Source organism: Pinus tabuliformis, chromosome 3_1 (assembly GCF_031772625.1).
Source record: "Pinus tabuliformis cultivar Carrire ecotype Pingquan chromosome 3_1, CPIR1, whole genome shotgun sequence".
NCBI lineage: Eukaryota > Viridiplantae > Streptophyta > Pinopsida > Pinales > Pinaceae > Pinus > Pinus tabuliformis.
Window position 1 is genome coordinate 511,193,747 of NC_142301.1, and position 20,960 is coordinate 511,214,706.

At 40.6% G+C, this 20,960-nt stretch overlaps 1 protein-coding gene across 3 annotated transcripts in view; it reads right to left on the minus strand.

Annotated features, from left to right (window-relative positions):
• The window catches only part of LOC149188053 (D-2-hydroxyglutarate dehydrogenase, mitochondrial-like), a 455,451-nt gene that overhangs the window by 167,075 nt on the left and 267,416 nt on the right, over positions 1-20,960 (minus strand). For all 3 annotated transcript variants that reach the window (XM_089411557.1, XM_089411558.1, XM_089411556.1), the window contains 2 exons: positions 17,739-17,834; positions 17,464-17,573 (listed from right to left, as the gene is read on the minus strand). In XM_089411557.1, the coding sequence (XP_089267683.1) occupies positions 17,464-17,573; positions 17,739-17,834 (206 nt within the window). The remainder of the gene's footprint in view (positions 1-17,463; positions 17,574-17,738; positions 17,835-20,960) is intronic.

Consider the following 20,960-nt stretch of genomic DNA (forward strand, 5'->3'; position numbering starts at 1 on the left):
CAGTCATTTCTCTGTATGGATTGCTAGATTTGAGCATCCATAGTTTTGTACTCAGATTTACTACTACATAATATTAAAACCCTTAGTTGTTGCACCGATTTTCCCGACTTGGGTTTTTCCGGGAACTTAGTCCAAAAATAATTTTGTACTTTGTGTGTGCATCTATTCTTCCAACGTTTTTTATTTCTTTCGTAGTATTTTTTTTTTGAAGGTTGTAATGTATTAGTTTTGATATTTACCATAGAACACAGTAAATAATTTATTCAGTTTATTTGACAAATAGAAGAAACTTAATCAGTTGTTGTTGAAGGATTCAGGGTTTGCCGAATTTTCACAACATTTTGGCGCCATTGTTGGGGACACGAAATGTGTGTTTTGTTCCCCATACGACACATTGACATATCATTATTGGTGACTCCATTGGAAGAACGAAACCCTAGTTCTTCATTGAACTTTAAGGTCGATGCTTGTAGGGTGAAGCAAGCATTTTTCTAGGCATCTTTAAAATCACCTTGGTGACTCCTACAAAATTTACACGTATACCCGAAGTAGGGTGTCTTTTTTTATGATTTTCCCACTTTGGACATCGCTAGCGTCCCTAGGCACCCCAATCATGTCACAGGAAGGATGGTACGTGGCCTAGCTGTGTTTGATGGTGATCCAAGCTCCGCAATTGACCATGTGGAAAGATTTAATGCACATACTTCAAAGGAGAAAGTGGTCCACCAGGATGTCCTTATGTTGTTATTCTTTAGTTCTCTCTATGGTCATAACTCATGGTTGCAAAATCACGAACCTAGGAGAATCTCATCTATTGAGGAGTTCGTTGATGGCTTTCTTAAGCATTTTCAAGTATGTCCCACATTGAGCATTCAAGAGGAAGGCTTCATCGAGCATCATCAAGTCCTTGAGAATCTAAGTGATGAATGGGAAGATGAGTCCTCCTTGGGTCCACTTGATGAAAAGAATGATTTTGAGAACAAGTGTTGGGAACGTTGAGTCAATGGAAAGTGAAGTTGAGACTAACCTTACCTTTCTCAAGGATATTACTCTCGATGAATCTCCTTTCGAGAACCTTGATGAAGCTGACCCCATTAGCCCCTTGGAAGATGACATTGAAGATTATTTCCACATTGAAAAGGAGAAATGGGAGATGTTGATCCTCAATTTGATTGTGCTCCCATTTATGACACCAACAAAGAAGATGAGGTTGAGAGTGGTCTATTTGTGATGACATATCCATCGATACCCTTGAGAAGAAGGGTCATTATTTTCACTTACATGAAAAGGATGATTTTGAGGAGGAAAAACCCGTTGAATATATTAATTCACCCTCCCCTTTGCCTTATCCTTTTGTTCATCACTTCAAGTCTTCCACAAGTGATTCCCTCACCCCTTTTCAAATGATCCCAAGTGACCATGAGCCCTTTCCCCCTTCTAAGTATTGTGTCAAGGAAGAACCCCTCATTGACTATACCTTATCTCCTTTGACACACCCTCAAGATCATGATCAATTTATAATCCCCCCTTTTTAGTATGATCATCATGGACAACCTACTTGTGTTTTTCCGTCTCATCAATCTGCCTTGCCTACTAATCATAATCCTATAGAGAACATAAAATATAACATAAATGATAAGGAACATAATGGAAATAATATGCCTAAGGTTGCCATCTATCAAAAGTTTATGAGCCTAATCATTGACATCTCTATATTTTGGCTAGAAGAGAGGATCTCAAGGACTAGATTACATCATTTTCTTTCCTCTTCTCACGTGATCATCCATGTGTGGGAATTCTATTTTCATACCTCCACCCGACCTTATCATCCATGTGATTCTATCCACATTCACTTTGGCATTTGCTACATGAGTAACCATATAGGCCGACATATTTATATTGATTTGATGATATGTTGGTTGCATTGGCTTTATGATTACACTTAGTATTAGTTTTGTACCATATGCATGTTAGGGTAGGATGCATTGCATGTTGATTTTCACATTAAAACTAATGACATATGATATTTCTCATGGTAGATTAGTTGCATTTAGATTAAAATTTGCATATTTTTATTTTTCTGTTGATTTTACGGCCTAACACTAAGCATGGGTGATCATAAGACACCATAGAAACATGTTTCCCCATGGGTTTAGTCTTTGATATGTGCAGGTAATAGGTCTATGGTAACCAAGAGATTGTTGGTGTTCTCATGACCTCTCATTCAAGTAGCTTTGCCCACTTTTCCGAGAGATCATGTCCCAGTTGGAGCTAGATGTTACCCACCATTTTGTGGGTGATATCCCTAGGAGAATTTTTTTCTCCATGATGGTCCTCAGCCGGCAACCAACAACTCCTCGCAGCCACCAACTAGCTCGATGTGGCATTTCTCTGCCACCTGAGCCAACCATGTGGTCCCTCACCCATCTATCATGATTGTATGTTTGAAGGTGGGCCTCCCAAACCTAAAGGTATGCCTTGTTATTTGATAATTGAATATTCTAGTTCATTAATCATGGAAACTTTAGGCATGAAATAATGGGGGAATTCGGGGGAAAGAGTGGTCTAGGTACGTGCTCTTGTCCCCTAGGCCTCTTTTGGGATGTTAACCTTACACCCTAGTCCTGTGGGATCTCTTTTACTGACATATTGGTTTTAGGGTACGGTACTACATGGGAAACCCTAATTTTGGTTGAATGGTCCTGCTCCCCGATTCACATATATTACTCCCCTTCCACTCATTACACCTCCAATCATCTCTCCTCCCACCTGGGTCCACATTCCTCCACTAGGTCCACATGGGGTCAGCCACCCCGTCCTCTTGCCGCCACATCTTGGGTTGGGCGTGGAATGATGCCCAGAGGTTGATGCAACTAAAAGAAAAAGAAAAAGCATAATTGGCCACATTCAACAAGAAATTGTACCACAAAATGCAAAAGATGGTCAGGACAAAAGCATTTAGCACGTGGGCAAAAGTCATGACATGAGCTCTACCCCATTCCATGGCCAACACATCGGTTCCTACATGGCCCTTGATGAGCCTCCTTTATCATTCAAGAAACCATGATTTTCATAACCCACGATGGGCGATGAACTACCCCACCTTATAAGGGGGTATCCACTGCTATACTTTACACATCATGCTCTTGTTACTTAGAGCCCCAAGCAGTTAACCAAATAAAATCATAAAAACGCAAAAGGCATATGAAAAGGGTGGAAAAATCAAGGTCGGGGTAACTCATGCACCACGATTGCTCCCTCCTACACATTATTTACCCAAATGTGGGCTTGCCTTTTATTAGCTACCCTTGTACCATGGCATGTGATCCAGGTTGCCCCCTTTCATTCCCTACTCCATTCCTGTTGATTTGGGGTAGCATCGCATGTGCTCTAGCAATGAAAATTGGTGGAGAGGCTAAAGCACATGAGATCTCCAAAACCTAGAAATGGTTTGCAGAAATTCTGCCCGGCGAAGGAGATATTAAAATAATTAATATTTTTAATGGGTTCCTAAGTCTAAACTTAGGAAAACAAAAATCTTAATGGGTATTAATATAAAACTGGGTTAGAAGGTTCTAAATGACATGGATCAAGCCAAATCTAGTCTTAGTCGTTGATTAGAGATGTAATCTCGGCTGTTGAAGACTCAACAGAAAATGTATAGGAGGAGCTTGAGGGTCACTGGGAGACACACCAAAGTGATCAGTCAGTTCAATTTTCTAGAGCGAGGTTTGCTAAGAGAAATCGAACCAGTGATCAGAGTTGCAGCGAAGGGTAGTGATTGCAAGGCAAAGAGGCAAAGATAGTGCCAGAAGAACAACGCAGAGGTAGAAAGGCAGACACAGGGGCAAAGAGGCAGATGCAAAGCCAGAGGGAGCCACGTAGAGGCTAACAGTGACTACACAGAGGCCAAAAGGACCTGTGAGAGTGACGTAGAGGCTGCAAAAGTGACGCAGAGGGCCAGAGAGGCTGCACAGAGCCTCAGAGGGCTGACGCAAAGGGATTCATGCTGATGCAGAGGCCAAGAGGGCTGATGCAGTGCCTCAGAGAGGCACTGAAGATGGTTTCGTGCAACAGACTTTCAGAATATCTGCTTCCAAAGAGAGGTATTACTACCAAATTATTTTATCTGTAGGGTGAGCCAATTTGGCACCCAGTTGTACTCAGAAAAGTTGCATAATAATAAAACCCTCAGAATTGTTGCACTGTTATCCCAAGTTGGGCTTTTCCGAGGACGATTGTCCAAAAAGAACGGTGTCCCTTGTGTGTTTGTCTATTTCTTCTAGTTGTTGATCTATAGATGGTTGAGACTGTATTGTGTTTATTTCAGTGTTTAGATGGTTAAATAACTTGTTAGTAATTAAACAATTAGGCGAAATAAACCAGAGAATACAGATAAAATTTCTAACGGGTAATACTTAGAAATTTCAACATGGTATCAAAGCAAGGTTGCAGATCATAGGAGAGTAGAAGGCGGTAGCTGAATCAGAGAATTTGCAGCAGAAACAGCTGTCCCGAGTGGCAAAAGTTGTTCCTAGGTAGAAAGCGGCAGAGAAGGGTTGACGCAGAGGACCTGCGTCATCAGGTCGAGTCAGAGAGAGGCTAGCTCAGAGGCAGAGGAAGGCAAAAGAGGCTCACGAAAATCCACGCAGAGGCAAGGAGAGTTGACACAGTTGGCCAGGAGAGCAAATCAGCCTTGTCGGGATTATGCAGAGCCTAGAGATTCAGTTCTTTAGTTGCTGGGGCATAGGAAGCTGTGGGCAGATTGCAGAGAGTGACACTGGTGAGCTGTTGTTGTTGTCAAGACAGAACAGTACCTAACGGGACAGAAACAAGGTAGAGGGACTTGCGACCTAGGTGGATTTCTAGCCAAGAAATCCAAATCAATGTTGCAGGAGCATAGGAGATCGAGAGGTGCGATTCGACTGTTGGCAGAAGGATTTCCAAGAGGGAAATTAAGACTCAGAGGGAGTCTAAAAGAGAACTTCCAGGAGGGAAGTAGAGACTCAGAGGGAGTCGAAGAGAGAACTTCTAGGAGGGAAGTAAAGACTTAGAGGAGTCGGAAAGAAGAGTAGAGATAGCCATGAACGGACTGAAAGCCCTCTGGTTGTTCAATGTATACCTCTTCTTCTATCACCCCGTTCAAAAATGTTGTTTTGACATCCATCTGATGAATCTCCCACCCCATCTGTGCTGTAAGATATATCACGGTTCTAATAGATGTATACCTAGCTACTGGGGCGAAGGTCTCTTCGTAGTCAATTCCTTCCTTCTGAGCAAACCCCTTAGCCACAAACTTGGCTTTGTATTTCTCAACACTGTCGTCTGCAGCGTACTTAATCTTATAGATCCATCTTGAACTTACCACTGATCTGTCTTGAAGTCTTGGTACTACCTCCCAGACGTCGTTCACCATTATGGAGTTGTACTCCTCTACCATCGCATCCAGCCAAACCTGATGTTGAGCTGCCTCCTAAAAACGGGAAGGCTCCCCATCCTGAGCTACTAATGTTTGATATCTATCTGGTTGTTTTCGCTCCCTCTTGTTGTTCCTTGGTGCACCGATGAAGTCCTCTGCATCTCACATAATCTGACGAAGATCCCTACTCGTTCTTCCTCTGCCAGCAGGTGCTTCTGTTATCTCCTCCTCATCCTGTGATTCTTCCTGATTCGAGGAAGAATTCTTTACTTCCGTTGGTTGAAGAGGTTTGACCAATGGCTCCTCCTTTGACTGCTCCTCGGAAGGCATTTCTTGAGATTTTTATGAAAGCCCTGTCCTCCATGAAGTTCACATACCGTCGAACTACGAACTTCCTGCTCCCTAGAAGATAGATTCTGTATGCCTTAGCTTTCTCAATATATCCCACTAGATATCCTTTCTTTGTAGTTTGATCCAGCTTCTTCTTCTTTTCCTCGGGTACGCGGCAATATGCTAAGCTCCCAGATATCCTGAAATGATTGACTTCACGCGTCTTCCCTGTGAAGACTTTCTCTGGAGTAATCTTGCCCAATGCCCGATGAGGAGTTATGTTCTGAACATAGACTGTTGTGTTGCATGCTTCTGCCCACAGAAATTTTGGCATATCCTGATCATACATCATGGCCCTAGCTACTTCTACAATAGTCATGTTCTTCCTTTCTGCTACTCCATTATCCTCCGGATTGTAAGGAGCTGTCCACTCTCTTCTGACGCCCTCCTTAGCGCAAAAATCAATGAAGTCTTTATCGACATATTGTCCACCATTATCTAAGCACAAAAATTTTATTTTCTTCCCAATCAGATTCTCCACCAGAGCCTTGAACTCTTTGAATCGATAGAAAACCTCGTCCTTGGTTTTCAGAAAATAAATCCAAGTTTTCCTTGAGTGGTCATCAATGAAGGTAAGGAAGTACTCGGCACCACTAAGAGCTTTAGTGGACATGGGTCCGCAAATATCTAAGTGTATCAATCCTAGTACACTCTTAGCCTTGTTCTTACTTCTAGGAAATGTTGCTTTAGCATACTTTCCCAGAGCACATCCTCTGCATACATCATCTCGTTCCATACTAAGATCCAAAACTCCTGTTACAGTGTTTTTGAGAATTCTCATAGCCCCATGGTGCAATGTTCCATTCTTCTGTGACATAGTTTGTTCAAATCCTTGTCTCCATGACTGCCTATTAGTGCCATTGGTGATTCTAGTTGTAGTATGTACAACCTGTTACTTTTGATCCCGATCTGCACTTTCTTTTTCCAGCTTGGGTGTTTGACGTATACTTTCTCCTTGATGAAGAAAACGCCATAGCCTTTGCCTTGAAGTTGCGACATAGAAAGTAAATTCATCCCCAATCTTGGTACATGTAGCACATTGGTAGCACGGAACCGCTCTCCTGTTTCTGTTTGAAAAAATATGGTACCCCTCCTTACTGGAGTACACTTTGCCTTGTTCCCCATGGTGATCTGAAAGTTCATCCTCTCCTCCTGATAATCTGAGAAACATTCCCGGATTCCCATCATATGCCAAGAGGCTCCACTATCTATATACCATACTTTTGATGATGCAGAGCTAGTCACACAAGCCACCTCTTCTTCCAGCCTAGAAGCCAACATAGAGAAATCGCAGTTACTGTCTCTTGTGCAATTTTCTAAAAATATGTACGAGTCTCCTAACGTAGATGCCTCTACATCATGGTCTCGACCCATAATTGATTTTCTCTTCCTGTCTCTGATTACTTGCTCTCATACCATGTAGAAATTCTATCACTGCAACAACTGATTTATTTTACCTACTTATTTGCCAATAAGTTATTTACGAAAACCCTTCAGTAAACATTAAAATAAATTTTGCTGCAGATATCACACCATAATACAGAAACAAACACATGCACAAGAATCAACACATCAACACAGATATTTTGGACAAATGTCCCCAAAAAAACCCAATGTGGGAAAACCGGTGCAGCAGAGGAGGATTTTATTATTCAGCAATTCTTCAGTACAATTGGGTGCCAAATTGGCTTACCCAACAGAGAACAAATTCTCCAGCACTTCTCCCAACCTCAGCGTCAAGCTTACTGGCCTCTACACAGCTCCCAGACCTACTGCGTCAGCTCCTACCTCTCTGTGTCACCCACACAAACCTTCCAGTGACTGCGCAGTCTGTTGCCTCTGCGTCTGCCTCTCCAACCTCTGCACTGGTCTTCTAGTGTTGATCCCGACTCTCTGTTCCATACCCGCTACCTCCTGCTGCTCTCCAGAACACTAGTTCGAATTTCAAAGCTAACCCTGCTCCAGAAATCGAACTGACCGGTCTCCCTCAGTATGTTCTCCAACTGACCCTCAAGCCTCTTCTTATACTTTTCCTTTTGGTCCTTCAACGACCGAGATTAAATCTCTAATCAACGACTAAGATTAGATTTGGCTTCATCCATGACTTTTGGAACCTTCTAACCCAATTTTATCTTAATACCCATTAATATTTTACTTTTCCTAAGTTTAGACTTAGGAACTCCATTAAAAATATTAATTATTTTAATATCTCCCAAACCGGTTATAATCTGCCTAAACTGTTTCTGGATCTTGGAGCCTAAACCATTTCTGGATCTTGGAGATCTCATATGCTTTAGCCTCTCCACTAATTTTCATGGCTAGAGCACATCCGATGCTACTCCAAATCAAAATTCTTATCCATGGTTTATAAACTCTTTTACTTGATTTCGTTAATGACTTGGTGTGCTGGAAAGCATGGGGACACATTGGATCTTATGCAGGATTGCAGGTGGTTTCCATTTGGGTTTGGTCTCCCTATACAGGGTCGTAACCTTAGAGGACTACATTGGCACATGTAGGGTGTGTGTAGAGAGCCATGAGCCTCCACAACAGCAGATAACACTCCATGGATCCCACAACCATTCAGAGATTGCTCATGGTTCACTTATTGGACGAGGAAGATCCACCTGATCCATCATGCCTAGTCGGCCCCTAGAGTTGCACCATACACTTGACAGATGATCCAGGACTTGCACGATGATGTGGAATCACCTACACCATCATCCCAGCCCTTGCAGGCGATCTATAGGCATCTTCGATTTGTTTGGAGACCCATGAGGACACTTGTGTGCCCCCACATGTCATTTGGAGCACCACATGTTATTACAAGGGGCCAACCCCTTGTCCATTGCTTTTGGGAGTTCAACTACACATTATGGCACATATGGACTCCATTAGGCCTCCTCCAAGGCCCAACAACATGCACTATTCATTATTCGACCTCTTGAGAGGCTTATTCTTTTGTTTATGAGCTAGTTTGGTGGGCTTGTCACCAAAAGTTAGTTATCTTGCACATTATTTTATTTTAGGGGCTAATGTAAGCCAAATTAACTAAATCAAACTCATTAGAAGTGTATAAATACAAGTGATGTGAATTCATTTTAGCACCATCAATTGGATTGGATCATATCTTCTTCTGAGATTTTTGTTATCTTTTGAGGATGAGACCTTTTGGATGAATGGATGAATTTCAATGTTTGGTTATTCTTCTTTGTCTTGGAGCTTCTATGATTGGCATATCTTGGTGATTAGATATATTCTTCTTACATATAATTACTATGTTAATGCTATTTTGATTCTTTATTTTGCTGCATTCATGATATTGGGATTTTCGCTATTCTAGGGTTAATTTGTTGCTTTTCTTGGAACAAAATTGTGGAAATTAAATCTCTAAATAGTGTTGTATCATGATTGGGCCATGTTTGAATGAATGAATGTTCCTAGAGACATCCTTGTCTTGACAAGTCACCAAATATTGTTGAACGAAGTATAAATGACCTTGAAGCTACTTCCATTAAGCCCTAATGCCCAACGAAGTTGTCTTTTAGGCCTCCTTGACAAGTAGAAATCAATCCAAACTCTAAATCTTCCATGACTCCATCTCTCCCAAAAGAAAAACCATTGGTCCTCCTCTGGTAATCACTTTAAAGCTTATTTCTTTCACCTTCCCCTCTTTTTCTAGGCCTGACCTACATAAGTCACCTAGGGCATCAATTATCTCACAATCTAGTCATCCAAATACTTTGATTTCTGGTCCACAACTGCGTTGGAGTGTCCTCAAGAAGCCCTCCAAAATTCATGAGATTCCGATGATGGGATCTTGAGATATCGCAAGCCCTAGCTCGAAGACCAATTCTTGCCCTTGGTTTCCCTTAGGCTAGAAACCTCACTGGGATCCTTGCATTTCCTTACATTGAAAATTCACTCGTTGATCCCTTTTCCCTCCCTAATTAGCTCAAGTATATCATTGGTTGATAAATCTTATCCTCTTGACCTAACCTCGGGTCCACTTGGTCCTGTGTGGTCCCATGCACTATCAAGGTTAATTCTTCAAACATCACTTGGAACCCAAGTTTCCACAAGAATTCTAGGGCTTGGGGATCTCCTTTATAAGACATATACTCAAAACCTAACCCTTAAAATTCTCCCCAAGCCCTTCCTAGAGAACCTTCCATCTTGTCTTCCAAGACAAGCAAGCCACAATCTTGAGCCTCTCTTGTTAATAGGCTACTAGGATCACCCTTCATCCTATCTTTGGTCTATTTATCTTTGTGATCCTTATCATACCGGGTCTCCTCCCATCAGTGAAAGTCCGTAAAGAGTAGGGAGCTTTAGCTGAGGTGACAGTGGGCTATTCCTCCATTATTGCCCTTGACCTAGCAATTGTCCCTTTAGGATTCCCTCCTAGGACCCCTGCCAATTTGAGCGGTAACAGGCCCATGTCAAAGAAATCTCTCAAAGGGTATCAATAATTTTATACTTTTATCGATGATTTCTCCAGGAAGACCTGGATCTATCTCTTGAAAACCAAGGATGAGGTCTTCATTCGATTTCAGGAGTTTAAGGCTCTAGTTGAGAATGTGACAGGCAGAAAGATACAGACTCTTCAGTCAAATAATGGAGGTGAGTACACCAGCAAGGAGTTCCAGGAGTTTTATACCAGGGTAGGAATCAAGGGAGAGTAGACAGTTCCTTACAACCTGCAGTAGATTAGGGTTGATAAGAGGAAGAATTGGTCTGGAGGCAGCAAGAGCAATGTTGTATGTCAAGGATCTCCCATGCTACCTATGAGCTGAGGCATGCAGTACAACTATTTATATTCAGAATAGGGTCCCACATAAAGCGTTTGGCAAGATGACTCCCAACGAGGCATTCATCGGGAAGAAGCTATATCTTAGTCACTTTAGGATATTTAGTTGCCTAGCGTATTATCATGTTCCAAGGGAGACACGGTTGAAGCTAGATCAAACTGCATAGAGAGATTGCTTTGTTGGCTACAAAAAAGCTTCAAAGGCATACAAGATCTTCATCCTAGGGACCAGGGGGATTATAGTCAAGCGGGATGTCAAGTTCATGGAGGACAAGGCATACAAATGGTTTAGAGAGTTGTCAGCAGTTGAAGATCAAAGTGAGCAGCCAGCAAAAGCTCCTAGAGTTGAGCAGCAGAATTAGGGGTAGCAGCAAAAAATGAGTACAGTGACCAGTACGAGCACAACTTCAGGTGCGAGTGCTCCTGAGGCTTCACAAAGCATGGAGGAATAGATGCAGCAAATCCGGGAGATGCATAAAGAGTATAAGGAGGTAGATATTCCTAACTCCACTATTGGCATGAGGAATCATGAAGTTTAGGCTACACTCATAAATGCTCAGGAGTTTATGGGGACTCCTATGGCAAGCGAGAGAGAGCGCAGACAAGCAAAATCGTACACTGGCTTCATGGCATTAGTTAGTCAATTGGCAGATAGCGAGCCTTCCAACAATTAGGAGGCTATATAGGACTAGGTGTGGTAATGAAGGCTCTGAAATTTCAGCCACGAGCTCCTCTCCTAAAACCCATAAATACCCAGAAAAGGTTTGGCTCAACTCCAAGCCAAAACAGAACCCACAAAGTGATGCAACTTCCCAGTTGACTAGTGATACTTCCTGCTATAAGAATGGAGGATTATGGTCCGAAGACTGCCCAAAAAATTCTGCAAAATTAGTTGAAGCCTCCTCTCAATAAACCCACCAAAACCCAGAAAAGGTTTAGGTTGAATCCAAAGTGTCCTGGTGACCCCAAGAAGTGTGTATGGATCTAACGACTGGCTAAAGAAGTTGGAAGAAGAACTAATGAAGTATGCCCCCAAAAACACTGCTGCAAAATTCACCCTTTGAATCCCCTGTAAAAAGTTGCTCCAATCCTCCTTATTTCTCCTTACACAACTCCCGAAAGTTGTTTCTCACAAGACTGTGTAGAAGGAAGCTAGAGACCCCTATGCAGGCCCTGAAAAAATAAATTCGGCCTCCCAAAATAACAGTACTTCCAACCTGCAAATCTCCAAGGAAAATTCTTGTCCTTCTTGAGGGAGAATTCCCGCAAATTCTCCTGCACAAATCCCGATATTTGTTGGTCCTCCTCCACACCACCAAATCTCTTCTGCGTCCTTAAGGAAACTCGCACTAGCTGAAGAATCACTACAAAATTGCTCCCCAAATAACCTGGAATCAACTCTCATATTATCTCCTAGGGTAACACTCAAAGTTCACCGAAGAAGAGTTGGAATTCCTGCTCGGAAATTCCTTGTGCTAAGCAGCACTAGTTGACTTGGCTAAGCAGCTCAATCAAACTCTAGTTTTGAAATCAAATGGCCAAAATATGTCCCAAAATGAGGCTCTCATCCTCTATTTATAATTGTTGCTCCCTTTCCTCCTTGTGGCCCCCACTAGTTCAAACTCCTTTTTTTTTGCCTCCTCCCTTGGTTCAATTTTCCTAAGGGGTTCGAATTCCCCTTTTTGGGTGGCCCCCACATCCCACTACATTTAAAATTTCTTTTTTCTAATGTTTGCAGCCTTTTTTTAAGTGGAGCCTCCGTAACCCACATTTCTTAAGTTTTATATGCTAGAAATATTTCTCAATGCCAAAATTGCAAAAATTATGATTTTACTTAGAAAAATATTTATTGGGAACATGACAACGTGTTGTCGCGCGAATTGACACGACAACGCTCAGACCGGGGGCTGTCACTCTGATCCCCGATCCCTCCGTTTAAGCCTATCTCCCGCGGCTAAGGGGGGTAGTCCCTGTGAGATGATGAGACCAACTGTCGACCAGTTGGTTGGGAGACACGAGACACGATTAAGATATGCACTTAAAAAAGATTTGAGTAATTTAGCAGACCAGTGCCTTAAGAGATTGATGTAGAAACGATTACTTGTTAAATGATATAGAAACATGGACCATGAACAGCAACCATCTATCATCAGCTAAATCACATGACCAAAACGATATCCAGCAATTGAAAACTTCGAAAAGATGAATGCTTGAAACCACCACGAGAATCGTAAATTATTAACCAGATATCAATTTCGTGTCTCGACTAAAAAAATTTTAGATCTCAGCATGGAAGATAATAAATCCCGAAAATGACTGGATCTGGCAAAACAAATTTTCCACAAAATTTTAATATTTTTTCAAAATTTTTTAAATCTTTTTCAAATTTTTTATTATAAAAAAAAAATGAAAATTAAAAATCTAAAAATTTAAAATTTAAAACCTATTCTAAAACTAAATCTAAACTAAAATTAAAATCTAAAACGCTTAAACAAAAATCTAGAACATAAAATCTAAAAAAAACTAAATAAATCTAAACTAAATTAAAGGAAATAAATTAAAATCAAACTATAAACCATACGCTACCCTTTTTTTTATTTTTTTATTTTATATAATTTAAAAAATCCTAAGGCAAAAAGATAACGAAACTAAAAAAAAATGAATCCAAACCCTAATCTAAAGCTACCATAGCTAAGTCTAAACTAAAAAAAGGGAAACGAAACTTGAAAATTATACATCCTAGCCTAAATTGTAACTGCAAACGATTATCTGGAAAAAAAAAAAATGAGCCGACAGTAGAACGCTTTACCCTACGCCATTCCTACGCTGTTAATACATAAAACCCCAAAACGATTTATATAACGACAAAAAAAAATCTCGATTTACCTGTAGACCGAAAATCGATTACCTGTTCTGCGTTAAAATGGAGATCCCCGCTCAAACGAAAGGAATATTGACGCGTGCAAGGAGAATCACAGTCGACGGCAAGGAAATTCTGAGGGGTTTTCAACGGCGAGATAGCAGATTGACTTACCAGATTGTTTCGACCACAGAGATATTCGTTTTTCAGTGGAAATCGAAAGTGCTGAAGTGGGAACGCAGGTATACTGGCAGCGGATTTGAATTGGAATGGTAACCCTGGAGCCTTCACGCAGTAAAGCCACCACACCACAGCTGATCTCCCTGAAGTCATGCGTATCACCTGAGAAAAGAAAGCGATTGAACGTGCTCCCTTTCAAATACGTTCAGTAGTTTCTTCTGTCGGCGGAGATGTAAAAATACGCAGGTGGAATTGCAGGTGCAAAGGGCGGGACGTGTTTGCTGTCTGGAGGAACGATGAGACCCAAAAATGTATGCCGAGGACTGAAGCTGGTGGCTTTGATGCAGTCAGCCACATTTCATCATTTTTTATTTTATTTTATTTTGATTTGCAGGTTCTGGCCTTCCTCTGCTGACGGCCTTAGCACACCGATATGTAAATGGATCGCCCAGAAACGCTCAGTGCTGTAGCTCAAATTCGCTGATCAGGGACCGTGAAGCTCAAATTTGTCTGTCAATGATGGATGCTGATAGTATGAACAATAGCAGATCTCAGAAACTGATATTGATAGAATCAGCGTAAAACTTTTCTCAGATCTGGCCAGGACAGCAGAACAGCCTTGATAAACCCTTGGATACTTAAGAAATCCTGCAACCTGAAACGATGAAATCACCCAAAAAATAATATGTACATAACACAAAAATCAAAACCCTAATGAAAAATTTGTAACCCTAAAGCAAAATTTTCAAAACCCTAGATTAGCTGATTAATGTACAGATTTTGGCCCTTTAACAGCCAGATCCACCAATATGCACAGAAATATTTAAAGAAACAGAAAATTCAGATTTTCACTGTGAAGGAACTCAGAAAAAATATCTCATGCAAATCAGATAAATAAACCGAATGATAGACCCAGGATCAAATCCAGCTGGGCTCAGCAAAAAATGCTTGCGGGAGTTGGCTAGTTCAGCCGAGAACTTCCCCGAACGCCCACAAATTTCCTTCAATGATGTTTTCTGCACAGCTCAAAACAACTGTCAATAAAGAGGGCAAAAATGTTGCTAGATCTCAGGAAGTAATGGAGATACCTGCCATTACTTCAGAAATCCTAACAGCACCCAAACCCTAGCAAGTGAACAAGATACCTGTGCTCACAATACTCTACAAAAAGCTATTATTAACGGTTGAAAATAACATATGCAGAAAATTAAACAATCTCACAGCATTTCAAGAGAGTAACACCAGCAAGATATGGACCCCAAAGTCTTCTTTTATTAACCAGAAACAGATTTACAAGAGAGCTTCCTCAGTATCAGACTCACAGATCCAATGATTTGAAATGACTCCCTAAGACCCTATATAAAGGAAATGATCCCAACGGCTAGTTCGAATGATCCATGTAGAAATGATCTCGACCGTTGATGAGAATCAAGATATCTCTTGATCTCATCCGTCGATTTATTCACTTAAAATATTATTATTTTATTTAATTTTTTAAATTTTAAAATTTTAAAATTTTTTATTATTTTTTATTTATTCATTTTTTAAATTTTTAAATTTTTAAATTTTTTAGTATTTTTTATTTATTTAATTTTTTAAATTTTTAAATTTTTTAAATTTTTTATTACTCATTATTTTATTTCATTTTTGAATGGATCATCGAACTAAGCCTTCGGAAACATCACCTAGGACCTAGGACTTAGGACTCACGAGGGGATTTAAAACATTTTCAACCCTCAAGACACATTTCATGATGACTTTTTACAATTTACATCTCAAGGGGACAAACCCACTTAATACAGACCCTCATAAAACACCCAGTTCTGCGTCACAACTATAATCTAGCAGATCAACACACTAGGATTCTCCTAAAGTTCTAATGACAAAATCCATCCCGGCTTTGGGGTCAGGTTTGAAGGAAAACTCTGCCGATCCATGGATCGGTGAGACGAAAAACCTTCCGGGACGTAGATTACCACTAGAAAGTTAGGTCCACCTAGGCAATACACATACACGACTCATGTCTGCTAAGATTATTTACAATTCATACATGCAGACTGGGTTTACAATCAAAATGATCAAGCTGCTGATGACTGCAGGATGGTACGGAAACGCTGATCAGGTGCTGCCCCTTTTTGCAAAGAAAATGGGGGTGTACTGCATGGGTAGTTGACCAGTAGTGGTCAACACAACGTAAGGCTTTTCTTGGAGAGTGTTTTAGTTTCTTTGAAGAATTGAGCCATTGTTGTGTCTCTCCTTGAATGGGATTTGTGGAATCACGTCATACCTAATCATTAATCTATTTATCCCAAGTCATTACCTTCCCACCGGACTCCTCCCATTGGTGAAAGTCCGTAAAGAGCAAGGGACATTGACTATGGTAAGAGTGGGTCATCATCCCATTGTTGTCACTTAGTCTAGCAATTGTCCCATAGGCTTCTCTCCTTAGAGGCAGGCTATATTTTGCGCTAACATTATTGATTCGCCATGGTTAACAAAAAAGATATTGTGTGTGTTGATTTTTGTAGCATCAGATGTGTTCTAGCCACAAAACTTTGTGGAGAGGCTAGAATACATGTATTCTCCAAAACCCATAAATCATTTCTGGAAATTCCACCTAGAGACGACTTAATTAAAATAATTAATCTTTTTTTAATGGTGCCTAAGTCTAAACTTAGGAAAACTGATTAATTAAAGGGTATTAATTAAGTCATGGTGAGAATCTTCTAGAAGAAGACATGGATCGATTTCTAGTTAATTTTAGCCATCGATTATGTTTTAATCTTGGCCGTTGAAGCCTCAACGAGAGATTATAAGAAGAAATTTGATGGGGGTTGGAGAACACACTTGAAGCCACAAGGAATTTGATATTGCTAGGAAATAAAACTCCAGAGTAGCAGTTGTGTGTTGTCGAAGGTGATTCAGTAGTTTCAAAGCAGTGAGAGAGGGCAAGGATAGTAAGGTCGGAAGGAAGTTTTTCCAGTCCGATGAGTGCATAACAAAGAGACGGTGTACTCCACAGAGAGACTGATGCAGTGCAGAGAGGCAACAGAGATCTTTAGAGGGAGATCCGCATTTTATTGAGGAGTAGTCAAGATTCAGTGGTAGGGGCCGGAATGGGAGCTGATCAACAGAGTGAGAGAGACGCTGGTCCAAGCAAGGCTGATGCAAATCTGCGTAGTGTGACACAAAGGCAGCAAGAAGCAGCTTATCTTGAGCTAAGGTCAGTGTCAGATCACCGGTGGAAGTGAGATTTTTCTCACTAGACTTTTGTCAGTCATTTTCTCTGTATGGAAAGCTAGATTTGAGCTTCCATAGATTTGTACTCAGATTTACTACTGCATAATAATAAAACCCTCAGCTGCTGCACCGATTTTCCCAAGTTGGGTTTTTTCGGGGACATTGGTCCAAAAATAACAGTGTTTTATTGTGTGTGTGCATCTATTCTTCCAGTGTTTTTATTTCTTCCGCAATATTTATTTTGTGAAGGCTGCAATGTATATGTTTCGATATTTTCCGTAGGAAACTGCAAATAATTTGGTTGATTAATTTAACAAATAGAAGAAACATTATCAGTTGCTGTAGTAGGATTCGGGGTTTCCGAATTTTCAGTGTGACCCCTCCAAATTGTGTTTAGGTTTAGTGACTTTGGACTTAGGCACCCTTGGTGTGGATTTGAGTGGTAAAACCATCTACTTCTCTTAGAGTAGCAACAGATCACCACAATATTCATAAATAATAAGAGTAAAACATAAGTTAGAGGGAAAATAAAGGAACAGCAATGAAGTTGAAACATCAACCCACCTTGCAGCTCAAGTAATCTCCACATGCAAGAAAGGCAAGATTTATTGATGAAAGCCTTGGTGGTACAAGAATTGAAACCTTTGTGACTATGCCAAGGGTGCCTTCACTTCCTGTAAAGTTTTATGGAAAACAGCATAATAAAAAAATTGGTTCAGTGTTGTTAGGATGACCCTGACTTGATTAGAAAGCAATTTCAAATCATTCTTAAATGTAAAGCACTCTCTTGAAGCATATTGAATGGTGTACCTTGTAGTGTACTGAAAATAATAACATACCAATGAATAACTGCTTCAAATCATATCCCGTATTGTCTTTTCTCAAGGTTCCAAGCATATCAACCACAGTGCCATTTGCAAGAACAACTTCAAGCCCTGAGTATTGTATATAGAGTTAATAAAATCACAAGAGTCCAATTCCAAAACCACACGATGCAACATTTCAGAAATTTTAAAAACATACATCCGGTTATCTTTAAGAAAACATGTTCTCATACATGATCCAGTGCAAAAACAAAAAGGAAACAACACCCACAGAATTCTGACCCATGTAATTATAATTATCATGTGTTTAAATCAATGTTATCAGGCTTGCAAGTCCCCAAGTTTTCCTATTCTTGGCCTTCAAACAAACAGTTTCAACTCTCAGGTGAGTTAAACTTAGGCTGACCTATAAAAGCATCGGAAACCCTCTGAAACTAGCACATTTTCCTGCATGCTTTTGCTGCTCGCCTCTCAACTTAAGAAAATGTGCACAGGTGACTGAGAGGACTCAAGGACAGTGTTACCCTTTGTTATACATTGTATGGGGCCTTAAACTAGTGATTTTCATCACGACAATTGTCACTTCTATCACACCCTTCTGATTTTCATCACACGTGTCAGAGGTTTCAGGATGAAGCTGATGGAGCATTTGATAGACTAGGGGAACATTTTGGTGCCGAATTTTATAGAATTGCTTCCCTTGTAATAGTTTATCTATTGACCACCTCCGGATGGGTGTTGAGGACTCTTAATGGAAGTCATTCGTTTACACATTTAGTTGATCCTTGTGACTTCCCCACTAGTGACTAGCTTGGAGATGGTTGTGTCGGTTGGTCCATTTGTATTGGTTCAGTGCTTAGTTTGAAGGAGATTCATTGCTCTCAATTTTGGATTGTTTGTCATATCTGACAAATCATGTTGTGGAAAATCCTTGGTCACATGCAATCTTTTAGTGTTATGGTTTCATGTGTGGTATATTTGCTGATAACTTGGAGAGAGCACTCCACCTATAACATAGTATTTACTATTTTATGATGATTTAGCCCTCATTTTGGTTAAACATTGGTAATGTATGATCAGAGATGGGTATTGTGTGGAAACACCCCTACACTTGTTTGGTCATTTAGCATGGGGATCATATCTTGGCATTATGGAATTGTTAACCGCTAAATTGGCCCCTTGCAAATTTTAGAGAGTTAAAGACCAACACATTTCATCAGGCTGAAGGTTCAGAGACAGATGCAAATACAAGCTAGGGGTTGGTTCCCAAGGAGACTAGTTGCATGATTGATTTAGTGGTAATTTAGACAATTTTATACAAATTGGAGGGAGTTGTTATTTTTAGTAAGTTCCCTGCTTTGTAGGAGACGGAGTTCCAGGAATGGTACAACAGTACTGATCATGTATTCGGAGTCCTTACAAACTCAAGATCTAGTGAGGCTTTTTCGGGTGACATGCATGGCACTTACTATTTTTAGCAAGTTTCATGCGAAGATTCACATGTCAAAGATAATGACATATTTAGAATTATTGCAAGATTTTGAGTCCAGTGAGCTACTTACGGGCAACATGCAAGCATTTTCTATTTTTAGCAGTATTTGCATGTTGATTCTGATCATGGATTTGGATTCCTTACTAAAAGACGAATCCAATGAGTAAGATTTCATGAGATTCCAAGCACTTCCTATTTTTAGCAATGGTCACATGTCAGTTCTGATTACACATTGTTAAGTTATGGTATGTTCTATGCTTATAACAATTTACTTCCTTTTCTTATTATATTCAACAGATTAGCAATCACATGTACATAAAGTAAAGTGCAGATAGAACATTAAACGATCGACCGAAAACAAGCCAAGACAAGAGACACAAGATGTGGCGGCTAGCCAGGGACAAACCCCATAATGTGTGGGGAAACCCTTTGATCAAATCTTCTTTTATCTTCAATAATTCAGCAGAGAGAAATAGTACAATAAATCTGATTTATATCAGTAGTAGCAAACCCTAGAGCAACAACATCAGCATTAGCGGCTTCATCATCAAAACTAGGGCAGTCGATATCTCACAAACCGACCGTCGGATCGGCTTGATTCCACCACCAAAAGTTGCAGCCTTCAGAGGAGGTTCAGATGAACCTACAACGCAAAGCAGAAGAGGAGGTTTGATGGTCCACGTTGGTCAAACTTTGGATCTGTAGTTGCAGCTTCAGTTTCAGCAACTTCCTTCAAACTAGGGCAGTCGATATCTCGCAAACCGACCATCGGATCAACTTGATTCCACCACCGAAAGTTGCAGCCTTCAAAGGAGGTTTAGATGAACTTACAGCACAGTTCAAAAGAGGAGGTTTGATGGTCCACGCTGATCAAACTTTGGATCTGCAGTTGCAGCTTCAGTTTCAGCAGCTTCCTTCAAACTAGGGCGGTCGATATCTCGCAGATAGACCGTCGGATCGACTTGATTCCACCACCACAAGTTGCAGCCTTTAGAGGAGGTTCAGATGAACCTATAGCTAGTTCAGAAGAGGAGGTTTGATGGTCCACACTGGTCAAACTTTGGATCTGCAGTTGCAACGTCAGTTTCAGCAGCTTCCTTCCACATGTGTGAGAGAGACTCTTTTCTGCGCAGTAGAGAAGATCCTCTTTTATGCGCAGGAGAGAGAGAGAGATGTGATGAGATGAGTGAGTGCAAGTGAGGAAAAGTCCTCTTGTATTTATACACAACTGATGATGTTTGAATACATGCGACTGCTGGGCTTCTGAGCCTACATGAGTTGTAGGTCGGCTTGATAATAATTCCATAATCAAAATAAATCCATATCTCCATAAATACTTATTGGAAACGGATGATCTTTAGATCAATCCTACACCTCTCGACAAGAGGAATCTAATAAAAATATTATTAGCCATGAATAAGATGACCAACATGAAGTTTGGCCCTAGTTGCCAATTTAACACTCCCTCTCAACTAGGGAGAACTTCATCTGCAATCTGTTTGTCGGTCGCTACTATTCATCCATCAAATGCACTGCCCTGTACAGCCTGACCCTTGTCCTGCTCTGTTCTATTCTGCTTGTTCTGCTTTGTCTTGTTCTGCCCTGTACTGATATGTATTGTTCTGCTATGTTCTGCTTTGTTCTGTTCTGCTCTGATTTTGTCCGAATTATGAAGAAGAAGAAATGATCGAGGATGTATCATATTGACTCAAAGTCAGTCTTTGAGTATGTACCACTGGTCCCAG